This window comes from Leptonotus elevatus, chromosome 1 (genome assembly GCF_054856555.1).
Source record: "Leptonotus elevatus isolate MCC_2025b chromosome 1, RoL_Lele_1.0, whole genome shotgun sequence".
NCBI lineage: Eukaryota > Metazoa > Chordata > Actinopteri > Syngnathiformes > Syngnathidae > Leptonotus > Leptonotus elevatus.
Window position 1 is genome coordinate 44,571,942 of NC_141239.1, and position 23,177 is coordinate 44,595,118.

A 23,177-nucleotide genomic window follows, 5' to 3' on the forward strand; every position below is an offset into this window, starting at 1 on the left:
ATTCAACCAGAAAGTCGTGAAACATGAATATGTTAATTCTGAGGTCAATGCTGACAGACAGGGAATGGGGACACCGGCTGAATTGAAGCCATTTTTACTGGAATGAAGAAGAAGAAGGAAAAAAAGTCATAATTGAAATGCTAAACCTGAGCGGACACCATGACAAGTTGGACTATCATCTCACTGATTACCTTCCCTTGGAGCGGCCATCCCAGCATTCATTCCTGCATTCATTACCAGTAGTTCTGCTCTCACTATAAATGTAGTGTGCATCTATTACTTCTTTGATTACACACAAATGCATGGCAAACTGAGGCCTGCATTAATAAGAAAGTGAACACTAGAGAGGATATAAGAAGATTCTCCCAAAATTGTTGCGCCGAGCAGGTTTTTTATCACTTGTCAAATGGAAAGTATCACATCACCCAAACTTTGTGAGTGTAATGTCATAAAGCCTCCAGCTTTCTGAGGTTGGCAGGGAGGGGGGAAAAATATAATTAACCGACGGGAGATAAAGTTGCCAAACACGACGCGTCTGCTGCTGACGGCTGGGCGAGACACAGACATCTGACGCGATTGACCTGTCAATCAAAATTTTAAAGGGGAAAAATTATAAATAGTAGTCAGAATGTGAGTTAAAGTCTATCTTTTTTTTTTTTTTATTATATGTTTAGTGGTGATATGATTAAATGGACAAATACAATTTACCCAACCCATCTTGTGTCAGATGCTCAAAATTGCTTTGACATTGGACACTAAAACCTCAGAGTCTGGCAAAAAATATTAAAAGGTTCTTGCTATGTAAAGCATCTCCATGAGTCTGAAAATCAACTTAACGTGAATATCAAAAATCAATCGCGTTCCGAGCAATAATCTAAAAAAAAGAGTCAGGATAAAAAAAAAATTGCAGGTTCTTGCTTTGACAGGATTTCTCTGAGAGATGTGGACAAAGTAAAAAGTTCAGATGAACTTTGAGCTTTGACATCAACTTCCTCACTCATCTTGTGTCAGATCCTCAAAATGAATACTAATAGTCTTTTTGCTTTTTTGACATTGCTCAATAAACCCAAAGCGTGCTTTGACAATTATGCCGGAGAGTGTGAAAATCTGCCTGAAAGTGCAGTGTATTAAATAAATAAATCTACAGGGTTCCGAACCACAGGAGCCGAAAGATAATCAGAAAATCAATTGAGTTCTTGCTTAGGCATAGGAGTTCATTAAAGTTGAAGATTAATCATTGACATTGACTACCTTGCCCACATATAGTTAAAATTCATGAGTGTCCTGAACCCCGACAGTGTGACGGGCAGTCAGAAAATAAGTAGAGTTCATGCTTTAGGAGGAGTTCATGTACTGTATGTTGAAGATCATCCCCAAAACTTTCTCCTATGAAAAGCACGTATTGTCTCCACTTCAATATTAACTACCTTGCCCATTTTCCCTCAGATATCAAAATCAATAGCCTTCCTATTTTGACAGTAAGCAATTAGCCCAAAGTCTGAAGATCAGTCAGACAGCGCTGGGAACATGTATTGATTTGACGAGCCCGCCTCACCCACTGTGTGTCAGGTATTCAGAACCAGTTGATATTAGCGGACAAACCTCACGATATAAACATCCAGTCGACTATTGGGGAAGCCTTTGAAACATCAGGTAGCAATACAAAGAACTGATTTCCGGTAAACAGCAAACATTTATTTATTTGTGTTGCTTTCCTTTTTGTGTAATGTTGTTTTTTGTTGTTGTTGTGGTTGAACTTCCATGTGGAGAGCTCATCAAGAGGAAAACCACGGATGTATTCCGAGTGTGTCGGAAAGCAATCGGCACCTATGAATATTAAAGCGGCGCCTTTCGCATGGGCGTGAGGCGCTAACACGATAGAGGCCTTGAAGAATTTATGCAGCTTGTCTGCTAATTTATTCATGTGATTTACAAGCGTGGGGCAGCTACACTTGCTTAGATTTTTTTTTTGGGCGATAATTGGCACCTTAAGCCATATTTTGACCAAAAGTTCCAGTTCAGTTCTACTCACGACGGTACTGATCATCGTCAGACAAATGTGACCATTCTACATCAAGCAATCAATGGACTGCGGTATGTGTAGCACCACCCGTGATGTACCCTATATTTGGGGGCGTATTACGATGCTGCTTCAATAAAGATTTCAGATGACTGTTCATGTCAATAGAGTACCATCTGTTTTGGTCATGATATCATATTAATTTTCAGAGCTGGGCACCTCTGTTAATTGTCGTCTTTCAGCGAGTGCACAAAGCATGACGCCTCAAAAAAAATGCACGGACTAAGCACCGGCCGACTGAAGCAGGTTTACGTCTGTCGATTGGGGTAAGGGAGAACAGATGGTTCCTCTTATTCCATGTATTTTTGCGAGCCTTTGAGTCATAAATATGGGGAAGCACTCGGCGAAAGGTTGTTTATTTTGTCAAACGTCTTCCATAAATATTCCACAGCTTCATATTTTTATTTCAACACTTGAATATAATTTCCAGTTTTTGCGTAGCACATTTAATCCCACAGCATGGTTCGTTACTGTTCCTGTACAAAGTGTCTGGTTTTAGCATAAGCTCATACTCATTTTATCTACATACTGTGCATGTTACTTCAAGTTTTCATGTATTTCATGTATTTTACATTCTTCCTGCCTGTGCATGACATTCATTTAATCCCCGGCTTTTAACTCTTCCTGTAAATACACCAGGATGACCTCATTTTGTCAACTAAACTTCCCTAAAGATTTCAGTTATTTCAGGACCAATTATTTGTATTTGAGCACATACAGTATAACTTCTTGCATATTCAGTCTCTCGTTTGACCATCAGGTCTTTGCATGAGCTCATTTTATCTAACAGAAGTTTCTCAAGGCAAAGTATTGGTACTTGCCCAAGTAGAAGTTTCTGTTCAGTCCCACTTGAAGTCCTGTCCGACCGTTTCAAAGAACTTGACGTTAAATGGTCTATAAAACTCCTGCAGCTGCTCGATGACCTCCCGCTCTATTTGCACGTGAGTCCTGCCCTTGGACTTCCCCAAGCAGCGAGGCTGCCCGCTGCTCTCCGGCTTCTTCAGACACGGGAAGCCCTTGGTCCTGTTGAAGTAGAAGTGCTTGTCCGAGATGATCCGCTTGAGTCCCAGGAAGTCCTGAATGCGACCCATCTCGCCCGCCGGGTCCGTGATGAGCCGCTCGCCGCTCACAAAGTGCATCTGCGATTGGCGGAAGTAGCGCAGCCAGTTCTCCAGGTGCAGGATGTACATGCCGATGCGGATGGCGTTCCACGAAGTGTCCACCACGCCGAGGCTCCTGTTCTTAAAGGCCAGCTCCTCAAAAGTTGGGATATCGGGTTTCTTTGACAGAGTCTGCGTGTAGTCCGAGATGGCCCGGGTGACGGGGTTGCGCACCACCACGATCAGCTTGGTCTGTTGGGACATGCTGGAGATGCGACGGGGCGCCTCCCTTGTGACAAAGTAGCTCGGGGTCTTCTCCAGTGTGATCTGACTCTCCAGTGTTCGTGGCATGAGGCCCCTTGAGGGGGAAAACAGAAGTAGTAGTCATATTAGGTACTGAATACAGATCAAGGTATACAGTAGAACCCTGTATGTTCATGGTTTAGCATTCATGGATTGTGTTTTGGAACCTATCCTTCAATATTCACGAAGAAAAAAAAACTTTGCCAAAATTAGGTATTTTCGTCATTTGGCCAAAATAAAATGAAAGCCGAAAGAATATGGACAAAATAGGATGTTGTAGTGACGCACGCAAAAAAAAAAACACGCTGCAAGCAAGCTTCTGTTTGAGTGTACGGTATGTGCCGCATACCGGAGAAGAGAGGGGCGTCGGTTGGTAAACTATCGGCCAGCATTTCAGCTGGTCGAAAAAAGAGAGCGCTGCCGAGTACTGCACGACAGGCGAGCAACTCTTTCTCCTGCAGCGCCTTCCTTTTTCTCTTTGATTTGAGCGCTTTTTCACTGGTATTCCGTTGGTCGTGGCTACTTCAGCTAATGCGAGCACTATTGCTATCAACAGTTTTAAACACGTGAACACTCATCACTATCTCCGGGTGACTACAGACCTATAAGACGCTGTGTGTGACTTTGCACTCCGTTCCCGAAGCCGATTGGCTAGTGCGAAGAAATGTATTTATTTATTTTTAAACGTTTGTGAATATGTGAATGTGCCGATTTTAATTGTGCCGCACTGTGTTGCGCTCCAAATACAAACACGTCATCCGCACCGCACTGCACACATCCGTATTGACTATAAAGTGCCTTCACACCGCCAGAAAATGCTAACCCAGCATTTGATGTTTAATGTAGGCTAACATTAGCCAACATGTCTGTGGTGTGGACACATTTAAATATATATTGTGCTTTGTTAAAATCCCAGTGCTAAATAAATATTTTATAGTAATACTATAATTGTAAATAATTATAATAAATGCAATAGTAAAATAATTGGCATAATTTTTGGGCGGCGTTTCATTTTTCGGCCAAGCATTTCTCATATTTGGTTTTCGGTTTCAGCCCAAAAATTTCATTTCGGTGCATCCCTAGTTACATGGATCAACTGTGTCTAGGTTTGCAGTCTCGTTTTTATAAATGCTGTCATGCAGTAGAGCTAGCGCTGTAATCTTTTTTGGCATGCAATGGAATGTAACTAGTCAGCACGAACACAACCTTGAACTTCTTTGGTTGATTAAAAATTATGCACTTCGCTATCAGCACTTCATTGTCCGTCGGGCAGTACTTCTCCATCACCTGAATGTCTGCATACTCCACCACGTTTGGTTGTCTCTTTGTTCCCGAAAAATCAGAGGCCAGCACAAAACTCCCTAACACGATATTATCCTGGCTCTCAGATCATCCACCTCTTTGTCGAGAGACAGGACGTTGGCTAGCAACAGGCTAGGTAGCAGACTAGCAGCGTTCATGTAGCTCTCACCTGAAATTCAAATTAGCCACAACTTTTTTTTTGTATATATATATATGAAGACAAATACTAAAAGTTGAAGTTAAAGTGTCAACTGTGAACGACAACAGGTAGTAAACACTGTAAAAGTAATAGCGCCGTTTGTCATAAAAGAAAGTGTCAAAGAATTGTTTTGCCATTTCTCACAGCACTGTGCTTCAGTGTATAGATGATTAAACATGACATTCCTTCATTATGAGTGTGGGCAGGCTTTGATTAAAAGCTAACCTTTCAAACTCCTGCCATAGGTTACCTCTAAAGTCTCACTGATATCGATCCGTTTTTGCTTTATTCATCCCGAGTCGTCCGGGGCCCCGGAGCCTCGGGGGCCGGAGAGCAAACAATTAATCTTTCATGAGAACTCCGCCTTCTTCCCGAGCAAACGGCAACTCACGGGCATGTGTTCACAGGATTTGTGCACACGTTTGTGGTGATGATTGCAACCATGGCACGGAAGGTGTCTGCTGCAAGCTGTCAAAGAACGCACAAAAGGGCTGACAGTGTGAAAGGTCACAGATGATGTGTCTTTAAATAGTACAACACTTGATAGGTTACTTAGAAACACACCACCACCTTATTGTATTGCATTCCTTTACTTCACATTTTGAACACTAGACAAATGATTCAGATTGAAGGAGTAGGTACTAAGACCCAGGGCATAGGCAAATTAGCGCCATCTAGTGGAGGGGGCGCCAAATTGCAGGGCAAAAAAAAAGAAGATAAAAAATATTTTCCCCCCTCAGGTTTTCTAAAATAAAATATATAAATGACCCTGCTATTATTTTTTGTTTTTGCATTTTTGTATTGCAGAATTGCATTGTTTTATTGTGCTATTATAATATAGTTGATACTTTTATTTTGAAGGATACAGGAAAAGTGCAGAGAACACGTGTGCGCGCCACAGGAAATCAGAGAAAACTAAAGTTTACAACTAATTCAGCGAACGATTCTTTAGGACCTGGCTGAGAAGGGAACGAGGTTCGTATTGGAGCAATGTTTCATCGTTTAACTAATGTTGCTATATTTCATGTTTATTGTGTAATGTTATAGAGCATATATATTTTATTTATTTTAAATCATTACATTACATTATTTATATATGTTATATTATACCGCATATATATTTTATATAATATTATTTTTTTTTTTTTGAGTTCTAGTCCAAATAAATATGAGATCATGACCTGGCACCCTGAATCTGACCTGCTGCTGCTGTTTACAGTGAAAGGTAGAGGGATGGGTCGCGCATCATCTCAAAGTGTTTGAGCTATTGATAGATAGATGGCTCGCTTATGTTGTTGTCTATACATCAAAAACCTTTACAATGAAAAGGTCCAAGCCCTCAGGTACTGCATTAAGGAAGCGGCGAAAGGAGGAGGAGTAAAAACGGGCCCAGGGTAGAGGCATGTATGTCAGTCAATCAGAATTGTCTATAAAAATAAACATCAAAATAGTGTTAATTTTCGTAAATTTTTCGAAGTTTCTTGTCCGTCATTGACCTCATTATTTTGTATTACTTTTTATATGTATCTTACATAAATATATTGTACATAGTTGTAGTTAATAATGTCAGCACAAATTGCACTAAACCGTTGTATTGCACTGTACTTATGCTATTTATTTGTATTACATGTAGTTGCCTGGGTGGGGGGGCCTACAATCTACACTTTCGCCTAGGGCACCGAATCACCTAGGGCCGGCCCTGCTAAGACCTCTGCCAAGGCTATAAACAATCTTTAACAAGACACTGATTAATAATAATTAATAAAAATAAATATATGCTGGGGGGGTGGGCGGGGGTTTAATTATAATATGTTTCCTACTATTACTATAGTGGTTCGGCTGCTGCAGTCATCAATTGTTTAGCAAGCTGATTAACTGACAGACCAACTGACTGATAAACTGACCAGTTGGTTGATAGGTTGACTGCCAAACCAACTGACTTTCACCAGCGAACAACCATACCATCTTTATAATTGACTGACTGACCGACTGACTGAGATAGATAGCCTTTATTGTCATGATACAAACAGATGCACAATGGAATTTAAGTGTCTCCTTTTAATGCAGCCTATATGGAAAATTGGTAGATAAAAAAAAGTACACTCCTAAATAAAAATAAAATAAAATTATATTATATAAATAATATAAATATTTAAAAAATAACAAGAACAAAAAAATATTGACCTCTTGGCCAGGTCATCCTTGTAAAAGAGATCTTGATCTCAGTTGTTTTCTATCTGGTTAAATAATGTTTGAAATTGCACAGCATTCCGGCTAGAGTTGCCACCCGACCAGTTTTACCCAGAATTGTTCTCTTTTTTTTTTACCAGCTGTCCTGGGAAAATAAAAATCTCTCCCAGGACACAATTTGTCCCGTTTTTTTAGGAAGAATGCCAAAAGATAATTTGATTTCCTTTAAGTCTAAAAGCTTTTTACCGAGCGTGCCACCGGCGGCACATTTCCGTAGGTGCAATTTGGATTACCATAACTCTGGCACCATTTGTGCTATCTGAAAATGTGCAATGGTGTCTGAAAGCTAAGCCCTTGAGCTTTACAGGAAAAAGTACTGTCATTACGGTAATTTCAGTCCTTCTCTCACGGAGGCCAGGGAAATCAATGAGTCACGACGAAAGAGTGTAAAGAACAGCTGGGTTTTCAGACATTTCTACATCAATTTGAACAAAAAATGTTAACAAGAAGGTAGCCTATGTACTGTATATCAACACTTGTATCACATGGTGGCTTTTTATAGAACCGTACGTACGTAATTGTGGGTGAGGTTTTTCTAGAATAGTACAATACACGTTGCCAATGTCGTGTTTGTACCTTATTGGGTTTTAAAGTGTATGCCTTGTTTGTAGTTTACTGTGTGTGTAACTAGCTGAATAATGAACTTTACTCTAAGTAAAGACATACATTGCATTACAGTCTCTCTCTCTGTCTCTGTGAGAAAAAAATTCTCAACTTTTATATCCTGTACATTTGAACAAAAAAGTGGCACATCCAAAATTATTCTTTTGTCCTCAAAAATCAATAGAAAAGCCTTTATTGGCTATTACAGCAAATTAAATGCATCCTATATTTGCTGATCAGCTTTTTGCCCATTCATCTTTAGCAATGAGCTCTTCATATCATCACCTTTAGTTCCCTCTACAGATTTTCAACTGAATTCAAGTTATTATTTTCAACTGAATTCAAGTCTGGACTGTCTGGGCCACTGCAAAACGTTAATATTTTTGTCCGCAAACCATTTCTTAACCATTTTTGCTGTGTGTTTTGGGATTTTGTCATGCTAAAATGTCCACATATTGAAAATTTGCGGGGGGTTTGAATAATTTCAAGCTTGACTGTTAAGTGCCCGATCTTGGTCATTTATCAAATCCGAGGTGGCAACCCTAATTCCAGCCCGTAAAAGAGTGTGTTTGAGGTATACTGAGTTCAGTGAGGATTAGGCTGAGAGTTCAGAGCCATGATGGCTTTTTTGGGGAAAAAACTGTTCTTAAAGTCTATTTGTCCTTGATCTGATGCACCTGTAGCGCCTCCCTGAGGGCAACAGGTCGGATCCTGGGTGGTAAGTGTCCTTGATGATTTTTTTGTGCCTTAGTGTAGCAGCGGGCGGTGAGCTGCCCTCTGTGTCAGCCATAGTGTAGTTCCCATACCCAGGGGCGGAATTAAGAAATTTGTGGCCCCAGGCAAAAATAGGCATGGGGCCCTTTGAAATGAGAAGACAGATGTATATATTTTAATTAGGGATGTTTGATACCACTTTTTTTCAGACCGATACAGATACTTAACTATTGAGTAGTCACAGATACTGATACCACTAGTACATAAAATTCCCTCCGCAAAAAAGACAATAATTTTATAGACAGACCTTTAAATCCCTATGTAACACAGTATAAGGCTTCTTATTCAGTGGTGAAGTGTGAGTATAAATACTCAAGTGCTAATGTAGAAATTTGAGGATTTTGTCTGCGGCACCGTATTTCTAAGGTAAATACTGCACTCTCTACTCCACTATTGTACATTATGTTGCTGGTTACATATTTCAAACCCTTCCTGCTCAGTGAAAACCATATACCCCCAACATGATTATTTAATGCTTAAAGTGAAAGAGAAACTGAGGTGGTGGTGGGGGGAGGCTGTGTGTGGGGTGGTGGTGGTGGGGAGCAAGACACATACGATATGAGAAGCATTCTGCTGGCATTTTAGCGAAACAATTTCAATCAAAAACATAATCAATAAGTCCAAACTGAATTGGCTATTCAGTGTTTGAGGAATTTTGCTGGCCCATTGATGAAGTGACCAACTTACTTACAGAACCTAACCCAAAGACTGTTGAAAGCAACACCACAAACCACTGACCAGCTAACATTAAAACAGATCGACCCAGTGTTTTAAGTGGGCACCGGTACGGAGCTCCGGCACTTATAAAACTCTCCCTTGAGCGTCCAGGGACTTTTCAACGTGCAAAGAATGTACTGTTAGCCTTCCGGTACACTTGACAATGCATGTTTTCTGATCCCAAAAAGCTGTTCTGGTGAGTGCCGCTAATCCACGGATTTACATATAGTATAGAAGTCCTGTGCTCATCACATCACTATGCGCACGCTTAATCCAGTTCCCGTGTAGATCTGTGCTTGACGAGAGAAGTGTGCATGCGTCATTCATGTCGACCACTGTAAACGTGATGCTAGCGGCTAGCCCAATGCCAGCAGACACGAACGCGTGTGTACAACCGTAACTCTTGAGTTAAGAAAGTGAAATAAAAACGCTACCATGCTGTCCTGGCTCAAAATTCCAAAAAAAAACACAGAGTAATATGGCTTCTACCCGTCAGCCCTTCTTCTTTCGGATTGCAAATGATATGATGTGATCGATGTAACCTGTAATAATGTGTTCAAAAGGAAAAAATAATAAATTAATTATAAAAAATAAAACAAACAAACAAAACAAACAAACAAAACAAACTTCTGCAAGTCATGATTCGCGATACTGAGAGAATACTCTGAATGGTTGATGCAGACAATGAAGTTCTGTTTCTGCTAGACAATTAGTGGAATTAGTAGAGGACCGACACTTATTTTTTTCCACTTAAAACACTGGATTTACCCACTGTGAGACAAACTGATCGACTGACTGAAAATCAACTAACCGACTATTCAACTGAAAAATAAAAATTCTTCATCTCTAAATAATTAGGCAGCACCCCCTTTATTTGCTGTGTTGATAATGTTCAAACAAATGTCTTACTCTTGTCCTTCGTTAAACCATGTCCATTGATCTACAAACTGACTAAATGATTGACATACAGCCACCAAAGCAGCCAACTGCCTTACAAACTAACCAATCTGCATAGAAGATTTGTGCTAGTGCAAAGGAGCACAAACTTACTGAAACTGCACAGGTATTGAGAAGTATCACATATTTTGTAAAAGCTCTACATCTTTATCTTCTTATTACACACATTCGTGCGCGCGCACACACACGCACACACTGAGTTGGCGGTGAATTAAAGTTTAAGTCAAGATGCATTAGAAGGCTCGGTGGTGACATTTTAATGACTCGGAGAAAATGAACTTGAGCGAGGCGAGGACAATGCGTTCGATACTGTTAACACAGAGACTGTGCTGCTGCTCCAAACCGCTTGAATGGAGCAGTAATTGCCAACTGTGTACTCACCTGCTTGGCTACTTTAATTAGTGGTAAATTGTTAATGAGATATACAATTATGCATGCAGAATTTTCAATAATTAATACTATCCAATGGGTGAGCCATTAGACGGGACGGTTGTTAATAGTGCCATTACTATTTAAAAATGCATTATCCATTCACTGTGTACGTTGCATTTAATGAGCATTGGACAACCTGTTTGAAACGACTCCATGTTTATCTAACACCGTACTGGACATCTCATCAGGTACACAATCTAATGACTTCTTGGAATTCACTTCTTGTATTGGATGCCATTAGATTGTGCAAGTGTACCCAGTGTTGTGTCTTGTGAGTGTGAATCCACACTTTAGTGCACTTAGGATCCTTGGATGGACGGATGCATTGACAATCCGACATGTTCTGTATGTTCTCAGAAGTAGCTACATTATTCTCTTCCCTGTTACAGGGATGTGATTTTTCCGCTAATTCGCGGAATTCCGCTTTTTTTATCTCCAAAAATAAAATGTTACAATTTTTTAAGTGGTAAAAAATCCGATTTCGTCTCTCGACAGCATTCCATTTTAGTGTTTCCGTAACTGAAATGAAACGGATCTTGCGATTGGCTGAAGTCTCCGTGTTGACCAATAAACGCGCTTGTTATAAAGGCATAGGAGTATGCCATTGTTCATTTCTCAGACGTTTTTGCCGGGTGTTTAAAGAAAGATGTCCGTGATCGAACGCAAAGATGCTCCGCGAGTTAAGGAAATTGACAAGATCGTAAAAAACAAGTTTCGATGGGACTGGTTAGAGAAGGATATATCTACAAATGTTGGAAAGAAGACTGTGACGAATTTGTTCAGTGACTTTATTCGGAAGATCGATCGTGCCAGGAAAGCGCTTTGCATTTGGTGCCATGATACCATTGACTATGGTGGGAAAGGTTTCAAAGCTCTTGAAAGTCACGCAAAGAGCAAAAAACACGTGAAAGAACTCCAGTCAAGAACAACAAATTATTCCATCGCTGGAAGTTTCGGTGCCCAAACGAAAACTCCAGAACTTTACGGCCTCCATCCCTTATTGACATCACAATCGGAAGCGGTAATAGAGAGACGTGATCCACCCCAACAACCTGTACCAGTTGCTGACAGAGTCGTGAATTTTGAGGTCGGTGGTAAACTTTTCAAATTAATCGAAATCAAATTTTCGAAAATATTATAACGTAATAAAAATGGCCATAAATATTTAACATGGTTAATCATTGACACAAACTCAAAATGAATGCTGCATGTTTGCACTTTTCAGGTTTCAATATGTTGACTGTCTTGATGTATGCAGTTCGACGAATGCATGATTGTGTTTTTACCAGAGCTTGCTGCATGAGGTATTTTATGTTTTTGTTATGCATTATGTATTAAATTAAGAATGATTGATTAAATGATTTATTGCATGGTAAATATATATGATGATATTCTCAGTGATAGTTTTTAAAAGCAAAGGCAGTCCAATGTTTTTGAATGTGACTGATTTTGAGTTGACTAAAACTGCAATTTTATATGGGATAGTTCAATATACATTGAAAATTTATACTGTTGTTTTGTCTATTTCTTTGTCATCTGAGTGCATTGAAAGTACTTAAAAACACGGAAAACCCATGAGCTCTGGACCTAGCTGAGTGCCCGCGGCCCGCAGACCCCCGGCTAAATTTTCAGATAATTTCACTTTGGTCAAATCACATCCCTGCTGTTAGAATTCAATTCAGTGCAGTGTTCCATTTTAAGATACATCATACAGCATCTTATCTGCTCACCCTGAGCCAACACAGGCTTAGAGGCACTGTAGCCGAATGGGTGGCACATTGAAGACCACACATTCACTTTTGTCTTCAATTAGCGTAACTTGATTGTCATATTTGGACTCGATATGCTCCGAGAACCTCGCTATGCAAGCTGAATTCTCGCGGTATTTGTGAGTTCACAAACTCCTGAGAATGCATCGTATACCGATCCCGTTGATTTTCATCGATCCGAACCACTGATGGTACGTACGGACCAATCACAGAGCGACAATGTGTTTGGGGGCGGGATATGCAGCTGTGACGAAACCAGGAAGCGCCGACACCGTGGGAAACAAATTAATCTAACATGGACGAATGGACGCTCCAATTACTTCTGTTCTGGCAGAATTACTCACTGTTTCCTTGTTGAATGTTGAATAGCTTAACTAACTGGTAAAGATCTTCATGCTTTTTTCCCCCTAAGACAAGACCGAAGACGACGTTTTCATTCATTGCCGTGATTGGTCAAAACAAATGTGAACAAGATTTCCCAAGCAAATCACCGTGGAGCAGTCCCAGATTGATATTGTGGAGTCAAAATGATCAATCTGGCTATTGCCAGGTTAATGCTCCGATGGGTTGGTGGTGCAATTGCTAATGTTAAATGCTATCTTGGTTGACAGTTCAGCAACACTACACAGTAAATTTTACTCTATTTAGAGTGGGACCAAATATACTTCGTTTTAGAGTAATAGTTACACTTGAAAGAGAGTAAAAGAGTTGAAAAAAATAAAATAAAAGTTACTCAAGGGTTGAGGTACGAACTCACAACCTCCAGCTTGGAAGACACACTACCACCTGAGCTATGCCCCTCCTACTGTTTGCTCCAAGAACATAATTTTTGGTCTCTTGTTACAAAGATTCCAGATGACACGATATACTAACAGTAAGCAGGAGTTGCATAGCTGAGGAAGTAGATCGGCTGTCTCCCAAGCTGAAAGGTCACGAGTTCGTTCCTCAACCCTTGAGTGACTTTTATTTATTTATTTTCAATTCTTTATTTTGCTCTCTCCCAAGTGTAAATATTACTCTAAATCTATTTGGTCCCACTCGAAATAGAGTCAAATTTACTCTACAGAATTTACTGTGTAAAAACGTCAATGGCGTTATTATTATCCAACCAACCAACCACCTCTGCCAAGTTTGACCCTTTGTGATGTGAACCAATGTGAAACTCTCAACGAGAAGGAGCAAACAACAACACGCGGCCTCCGAAAAGGTTCTTCCACAGGTACTTTGGGTCAAGAGCGGAACACATAGCGCCCGCTGCTCCCTCGCTTAATGAGCGCTCACTACAAAAGCGACCTCCGAGAGCGCCCGGCGGCTGCGTCGCTACACGATTTATCTAGCTGCTGCAGCGAGCCAGGAAAGCGCGAGGTCTCGGGGTTCACATCCGCTTCCCTTTGGGACACAGCTTCACTGTTATGGAGGAAGACGACACAGATGTCTTTTAATTCAAAGTAGCAAGGACTCCCTATTATTGTGATACCGCTACAGTGTGCAGCCCCACTGGATAGACACACACACCACAAAAACATGGTGACTGTGGTTGTTTACCTAATTAGAACACACTATGTACACAAAAGTATTGGGATACACAAAGCTAAGACCCTTTTGCAACTAAGAGCAGTAGCCTATTTATAAGTGTGTGGATGTTGGGATTGTCTCCATGGACAAATATGAAATAAATATATGTTACCTATCCCTCTCAGATGATTTACAACTGTACACGCTCACATATAAACAAAAAAATGAAGCACATTTGAAATGGTATGAAAATCTCTGCTAGCTTAATGCTAATGCCAAAGGTAAAATGATGGGAATACTAACATTAGCTTAGTGAATTGTTAGCTATTGTAAGCTCTTGTTATCTATTGTAACTACACGTTTTCTTATCCACAGTATAATACCTGGACCTGAAATAATATTCACAGCCAAATGCTTTCGTCTATAAAGCAAATAACAAATTAATATGTGTTATTAGCTTTCCTACTATCTGTACTTCTTTAACTTCTTGTTATTTGAACAAGCTGCAGGAACACCAAAAGCGCCAAATTAAAATGACTTCTTACAGATCCCAGTAGTGAAGTAGCAACACATAATAGATCAAATGGCCTTCTGGTGCAAATATGTATAGACTTGTTGAAATGGTCCCAAGTATGCTCTTTTGGTTAGGGTTAGGGTTAGATAGACTTCATCTCACTCATGACCCTAGTGAGAAAAAGCGGTATAAAAAAGACAATGGGTGGATAAATGAGTAAAATGTTTCATTACCTATTGATAAATACATTTTAATCAACCAACTTCAGTGGAAAAACAGGTAAATGAATGCAACAAATACTATTCTCTATAAATTAAACAGCGACCAAATTTTGCCCACACAAGTCTTCGATTGACTTTACGGTCATGAGAGCGTTGCTAAAACATCAAATACAATGGTGGCCCAAGACTTTTGGCCAGTACTGTGCCGTACCATTCAATGAATGGCATTCATGTTGTTTTGAAGAGAAATATACAAAGAGCAAAAATAAATAAATAAATTGGGGAGAAAAAAAACATTCAGGATGCAGTCTGTGGACCAGCACAAAGGATGAAAGGTCAATTTTGACTCATCTCCTTGTCAGCAATCGATGAACTCCGAATGAATGGCTGTCACTTCGCTGAGCCTTGAATTTAAAAGTGTGCGTTGGAGTCTTCTCACTTCGTGTATGCAGCGAGAGCACAGCGAACAAGGCCAGGAGAGTTACAAAACCCATCAGAAGAAAGTTCAAGTCCAAATGTGGCTGCCGTAAATGATACCAAATCATGAGAATAGAGTGAAACAAGTATTCATCTTTGCAAAGAGGGACTGGAACTGCAGTAGGGGAACAACCAGGAAGCTTTTCATTTAATCACGTATAGAATTGTGAAATCCAGGTCCAGAAAGTAAAAATCTTGAAACATGTTGGCTTTAGCCACAGGTGCTTCTAGCTCGTTTACCTGCCAGTTGAGTAGAAGCACCTGTGGCTAAAGCCAATCTGTGGCATGATTTTTACTTTCTGGATCTGGATTCGACAACCCTGATCACACACCCGATATTTCAGTTTCGTGTTTTAATGGCAAATCATCAAACTTCTTTGCCATGCACTGTCCACAAACAACGACTAAAACGAACATGTTTCCTTTACAGTAAACCATCTGTCTAGTATACATGGTTCAAAATTGGTAGCAATGGTTCAAAATCTCCATTACAAGTTGGTCATTGAAAGACCACTGAAGATGAAGCTAAAAGGTCTAAACCAGAATGGTAGACCTCCTGCGTCTTTTCCACCATGGCTTATTGAGATTTTTTTTTGGTGGGTCCACTCATGTTAAACAAGTCTACCAATTTTCATATTGCTTATTTAAATTGTTTTCGGGGGCAATGCTCAGCTCAATGTCAACATATTTTTTTTTGCATTCTATTTTGAATATGTGGTTAAAAACTTTGGTATCAATCACTTGTGGTTGCCATAAAATGGCCGCTTCACACCAGAATGGCAGACTTCCTGTGTCTTTTCAGGCAGGGCTTTTGAAGATTTTTTTTGTGGCTCCACACACAATCGACATGCCTTCCAAATGTCACATTGCGAAGTGAAAGTTTCTTCGGGTTCTGAATTTTTAATGCGACCTTGTGGATTTTAGACTTGAATGTTTCATGGCAAGTAATTGCGTTTCTCTGCCATACTCCATCCACACACACTCCAACCCTAATTCTGCTAAATGCTATCTTAACTGGAAAGCAGAACAATCTGGTGCAACAAAAAAAAAGTGACTGGTAATGTGACTGTTCACGCAACATGTGGGAAATTTGTTTTTGTGTTTAATCAAAATAGAAAGAATGGCCATGGTCTCTTTCTGGATAACAACTATTTGTCTGTGTAAGTAATAATAATGACGCCCATTAAACATTATGCAGCCCCGCAGCCCCCAAATCAAGGCTGTCCGGTCTCTCGAGATCTGCAACGGATTCGTCAAATCTGGGGCAAGGTCTTAAAAGGGATGTCATTGGCTTTCTTTTTGTCCTGAATCTTTCCTCAAATTGTGGGGCCATGACTACCAAAAACTGCTGAAGACACCTGTGTCCACGAGGTAGACACAGGTGTCACATTAGTAACGTCACACTCACACAGGCCGTCCAAATGGAGTTCTCTTGTGCCCCATTTGTCCCGAAATGCCCCGAAAAGCTGACACACCGGGAATGGAATAAAGCTAAGCTTGAACGCGGAGGGAAAATGTCCTCAACTTGAGTGATTCTCATAAAGTCTCAGTTGCTGCACCTCGTAAAAAAGGGGGGGGAAAAAAGACAAAAAGACATCTTCCTTTTTTCTCTTTTCCCGATATGACAGATAGAACGTCAAGAGCTACTCCATTATTAAAGTATCACTCTAAAATTAGAGCTCTACAGACGTCCGGTCATGAATCAAATGCAAGACTTTCCTACTGTGGAGGGTTCAGCTCAGATAAAAAGTGATAAATGCAAGTTCAAAGAAACAGGAGACTGGTTCTGCTACAGCAAAAAATAAAGCGGCATAACACACTTGACCTTGAAAACGCTCCTTCTTAAAACCGGAGGCCCTTACTTTGGAATAACAATTATTCACGCTTTGCAGCGTGGAGGGAAATGACTGACATTTGCTCTCCTTGAGCAATAAGACACTGAATTGAAGCCATTTGAAGAACTGTCACATTAACAGCCGGCACGAAAAACAAATCAGGCCATGTCGTCACGAGGCTCCGGTGGCCTGAACAACACATTCCGCATCAAATCTTAACGGAATTACCAAGTCAAGCTCATAAAATTCAAACCATCACAATTGGTCGAGTTTTAGTTGGCAGCCTAACATTCAGGAAATGGCCAAAATGACCCCTTCAATTCAAAATGGCATACTTCCTGCATCTTTTCATGGGTGGCTTGTTGAGACTTTTTTTGAGGGTTTACTTACACAGACCAAATTCCATATTGCGAAGTGAAACTGTCTTTGGAGGATGAATTTCCTTACAAATGAAGGGAACAGAAATGACTATGCTATACTTCCTGTGTATTTTTGGGCTTAGCTTCTTGACAGTCCTGCCAAATTTCATGTTGCTCAGTCAAACTGGCTTTGGGGCCTGGGTTTTTTTAAACTACCAGAGGATGCTCGTGCCGAAAATGACTGCTTCAAACCAGAATGACACACTTCCTGTGTCTTTTTGGGCATGGACTTTTTTTTTGCGGGTCTACTCATGAAAGACATGTCTACCGAATTTCATGTTGCTGATCTAACCTAGTGATTTCACAGGGTGAATCTTCAAAAGGGGACACTACCAAGCCAAGAACAAAACAAAACAAAATATGTCATCTTGATGTCAATCTTGATTGATGATGATTTTAAGAAGCCGCAGCAACTTTGGATCTTAGGATTGCTGACTACTGGGATGGCATTATTTTCCTGCTGTAGAGTGATATACATGTAGGAGCACATTCAAGCATGTTGACGTCACACTAGAGATAGGAACCAATTAGGGACTCACTATATGATATTATAGTGATTGTATCACAAAACAGTTATTGAGGGATAAGGGATGTACAGGGAAATTACAAATACAAACATATTTTTTTTAAATTAGATTCTAGAAAACAGAAATAAAAAATAGAATGCAGTACAAAATATACCCTAAAAATGATAAAGAACTGTCCCAAAAGGGCAAAGTCGCGCAAGGAGCAGCACAATGGCCATTGAATTAAAGAGAAAAACTGTTTAACTCTTTATATTCTATTAAATGATGACATTACAGTGAGGATAAGTGGTTCGGATGGATGGATTATTTTTTTATAGTACAATATTATAGAGTGCTGTTTTTGTTTACTTTATTATTATTATTACTATAATTATTTTATTGTTATTATCCTTATTATTTTTTACTATATTCTTAGGCACATCATGGAAAATGACGACGGCAGATTGATGCATATCCGCCCCGCCTCCCATCCCTAGTAGCTAACTAGTCATGATTTCAAATGAATTTGCTGGCCATTTATGTAATTGTCATTAATTGTCAGAATGACCGCCATGCACTATTTTGTGGACCTCTGCCAGTTATTCAGTCTGCTGCAGAACCATGTCTCCGTCACGCCTCTGCCTCCTCCACCCTAAAAAGATCAAACTCCAACTCAGAGACTTTAAAGGGCATCTCTCTCTCTCAGTTCTATTGATTTCACTTGATTCAGATGCACTTCCTTGAGAAAAAAAAATAAAAGTGATCAAAGTTGTATGAGCCCAGACCGTGGTAAGAACTACTCAGAAGGACCGCGTTAATTGGCTGCGGGAGACAGGGAACTCTGGCAGGGGACTCGTCAGAAAAGGCTTGATGAGGACAGAAAGTGAGATGGTTCTCGTTTAAGTGAAGAGAAGTGCACATAACACTCACGGTGATTGTGCATTATTAACCAGGGTGGTGAGCAAAGGTGAAGTCGGTGTAATCAAAGACATGGTGCTCTTATTATATCGTAATTGGAGTGATTACATCAAATAAGTGCAGGGAATTGTAATGTAGTTTGAATTGGTAGGACTGTATCATAACTGACGTGAATCCGATTTGAATCCTAATGGGTGTGACTCCTCATAATTGGAGTGAATCATATTTTATCGTTAGTGTAGTGAATCATATTGTGATTGCAGTGAACCATACCATGATTGTATTGTATTGTTAAGCGGAGCGAACCACATCATGATTGCAATGAATTGTAACACGCAAGAGAAATTAGTGAATTGTATCGAATTAATTAGAATAACACACAATGCATCATAATGGCAGTGAATTGACTCGACTTCTCATAGCTGAAACGACTCATCACATTTTAATTGGATTGAACCAAATCATTGGAGTGGATCGAATCAGAATTGGGATGTATCGACTTTGACTGAGTGCATTGTGTTGTTGTTGATTATATTGCATCATAATTGGGGTGAACCATAAGATCAAACCATCATAGCAGTTAATTGTATTGTGACTGATCTGAATCTTTTGGTGATTCAAGTGAATCGTACCACAATTGGAGCGGACCATATCGTAACTATTAGGGGTGTGCCAAAAAATCGTTTCTCATAAGAATCGCGATTCACATTTAGTACGATTCAGAATCGATTTTAAATGTCCCAAAATCGATTTTATTTAAATTATTTTATACTGTCTTGCCTTTGTCTGTGTGCCTTTATTTGGAGCGCTGTTCATGTTGTACCCGGTGTGGCCACTGAGGGGCAGTGTGGTTCCACGCGGTCTCATACACTGTTAAGTTGAAGCCACATTAGAGAGTAGAAGGGAAAAGTCACAATCAAGTTATTCCAATAAAAGTTGGTTTTTTTCAGCGTGGAGACGTTCTTTTGAGTGATAAAAGTACCGCGAGTAACGCACTAATTAGCATTAGCGAGTCAGACTGGAGTAGATCATTACAATTCCTTGCACATCTATAGATTGAAGCAAAAATCATTGTCAATCAAATCATTTTGAATAAAAAATCATTCTTAATCGAAAATCGATTCTGAATCGAATCACAGACCCAAAAATCGGAATTGAATCGTGAGACATTCAAAGATTCCCACCCCTAGTAACTTTTGTGTTTTAGCGTGAATGGTATCGCGATTACAGTCAACCATGTCATTATGGATGAGAGTTGTATTGTATGTAACTGGAGTGAACCTTAATGTGATTGCAGTGAATCGTGCTCTGATTGATATGTATTGTGTCAGTTCATCTGATCCTGAGGTCAAGAATGAAATCAAATTTTTTTTTAAATAAGAAATTGCAGTTGAGTGAAAATCAATGGGTGACATTTTTGGTAATTGATTATGCGAGCCATTCATCAAACACAGACGCCGTGAGGGTCTGAAATTAAAGTGTCAATTAAAGCGGATTTGAGTAAAGACGACGCCGTCAAACCGCTAACGTGTTACTTGCCCAGCGATTCATTTTGACTCTTGATGGCTGCCATGGAAATCTTTTGATTTATTTTGCATAAACATCAGAACACTTGACTCGTTCTTGTTTGCACACGCTTTTGAGCATCAAACATAATGCAACATGACGCCCAGAATGTTTGAACGCCATCGTTTGTAGTCTGCGCACTCATATTCGCCTGACGTCCTTCATTTGGACTTGAATACTTGCTCGGCGAGTGATTGCAAAAAAAACGTGCAATTCCTTCAAAACTTGTTTTGAACGCTGAGAGAAATTTTAGCTGAGACAAAATTCCAAAGAAAGAAGTGAGGACTGGGTCGATGGGGGTGGCTTGCGCTATTTCTGTGCATTCTGATTTCCCAGTTTTCCCAAATGCATCTTTACAACAATGTTACACAATTGAATACTCCATTTTCACTGTGCAATGTGTGCATAAAGCTGTTAAAAACATGAATTGATGTTTCACATTTGCTATGGGTCAATCGAAAATTACAATTCCCCAGTGTTCTTGAATGCAGCTTTAATGCTTGTTGGAGTAGACAAAATTCCAAATTGTATAACAGGTGGGGCAAGTCCAATTTTAGAGATCCTACAGTATATAAAAAGTTGACAAAAGTCACATATTGACTTTTCACTTTCACAGGTTCATCCTGATAACAATTCTGACCAGCATTCCATTGTACGTTTCCAATTCCCCAGTTTGCTTGAATGCAGCATTAATGCTTGCTGTTGGACTTCAACAAAATGATGCAAAGCAAATTGTTAATGAAATGACGTTTTACATGACTGTGGGTATGATGTCACATGTGGGCTTGTCAAAAACACATTTTCAAGTAGCACTCCTGCAATTTCCCAATTTTATCAAATGCAGCATTTCTGCTTGTGTTGGAGTTGAACAAAAGGACACGTTGCAAATTTGGCATCTTCAGGGGCGTGGAACTTTGGGAATTTCACAGTAGTATACACAGATGATGTCATTACTCTTTTACATGGAATATAGCACTATTCCACTGTGCCTTAGTGCTTTTCACACTGCATGTGGTGTAGTTTTCCTATTATTTATTATGCTATTCTACTTTTGATTCTAACACACACTTAGTTGCACTCCAATGTCTTTGTAGAACCTGTGCAGCATATAAGGAGCTAAATGCTTTCAATTGTAGTGCATGCTATTAATGCAATTGTATTCCAATTTTCCTTTTAATTGACTTTCATGGAGTATATGACGTCCAATGCGTCTGCATTCCAACAATACGCCGACTTAACAAAAAACATTCGACTTTAAATGACACCTTAGCAATTTCCCAGGTTTCCCAAAAGCAGCATTAAGTGTGTCGTTAAAAGAACACAAGTACGTAAGAACGATGAATGAAACATGAGGGAAATTGTTTGAACGCTTAAAAGTTGGCTTTATTTGGCCCACCTGTACCAGTCCAGTCCTCGGTCGTAGTTGCGGTCGAAAAAATGTGGCTCGGTTCCGAGCGCGCGCACGTCTGGATGGATCCGAATGAACTCCAGCACCGCCCTGGTTCCTCCTTTCTTCACTCCCACTATCAAGACGCCTGGGAGTTTCTTATTCCCGTACCTTTGCGCCATACTTGAGTTTCTCACCCAGCGAGACGGAGGGGAGGGAGGAGGAAGAGAAGATCCGGCGATACCGGGCTGGGCGGCGGCGGCGGCGGCGCGGACCCCCCGCAGCCGGGCACACTGCTCAGACTGGGCGAGAAGTTTCTTCCCGGCCGCGTTGGGGCTCGGCGGGCATCGGCTCCCCTCGTACGCCCGGCCCGAGATGACGCTGGTGCGGCCGAAGATGATCGTGTAGCACAGGTAGGTGCACGACAGCGAAACGGTCAGCATGAAGGCGGACGAGAGGAACCGCTGTGCCATGTCTCCATGGGGGCTCAAGTTTCTGCATGGCGCTCCATTGGACCCGTTCTCCGACACCTCCTCTTCATCATCAACATCCTCCTCCTCCTCCTCCTCACTGTGCTGCAAACGTGTGGTAAAGTGGAGAGACTTATTGGACCGGGCTCGACTTAAAAAGAATCCCAGGAAAACGTGACGCTCGAAGTCCACCAAAGTCCACCTTCTTCCTCCATAGTGCACCTGGAAGTGGTTCTTGAGATGCTCGATCACCCACCTATGATTACTAAAAAAAAAAAAAAAAAACTGACGTCATCACATGGCTCCTAATTGGAGAGATTCACAGAGCCAAGCATTCCCAATCACTGAAGTCCTTCATATTATAACTAATTACACTAAAACACTTTGCTTTTGTTATATAGGCAGAGGTGGCAAAAGTAGCTTAAGTACGCTGTAAGTAGAAATACTACGACGACGTATTAGAGCCATGTATCAATATATATATTTTTTTAGAGGGCGGGGGCAAATTTGCGAGAATAAAAACTCAGAAAAGGTCCACAGCCTGAGGATCAAGTATTAAGTTAATTTGTTAAAATAAATATCTACTTGTACATTTATGTTTCCAGAATTATTATTTACACATTCTGGTAATTTTTTTGTACAAGTATCTGAGTTGATGTGTTGAATGTGCTGCTCTCCATCATTCACCTGCATTTACCTAAAGTATGCTAGCTTCTGATTGGTTAGTGTTTAGTCAGCTGATAGAGGATCAGGAAGTATTGTAGCTCCAGCTGCCATGTATGACGAGTAAAGTTAGATTAAGATTGAATGCCTCCCTCCTGCCTTTTAATTTTATGAACAGTGTCCCATTAACCACCAACAAA

General features: G+C 40.3%; 1 protein-coding gene across 1 annotated transcript; it reads right to left on the bottom strand.

Annotated features, from left to right (window-relative positions):
- Window positions 1–2,474: 2,474 nt before the first annotated feature.
- Window positions 2,475–22,688, bottom strand: hs3st2 (heparan sulfate (glucosamine) 3-O-sulfotransferase 2). Its single transcript, XM_086076397.1, has 2 exons — window positions 21,854–22,688; window positions 2,475–3,538 (listed from the first exon to the last, which is right to left on the bottom strand). The coding sequence occupies exons 1-2, from the start codon at window positions 22,315–22,317 to the stop codon at window positions 2,920–2,922; spliced, it is 1,083 nt and encodes a 360-aa protein (XP_085932523.1). The 5' UTR covers window positions 22,318–22,688; the 3' UTR covers window positions 2,475–2,919.
- Between the last annotated feature and the right edge of the window lie 489 nt (window positions 22,689–23,177).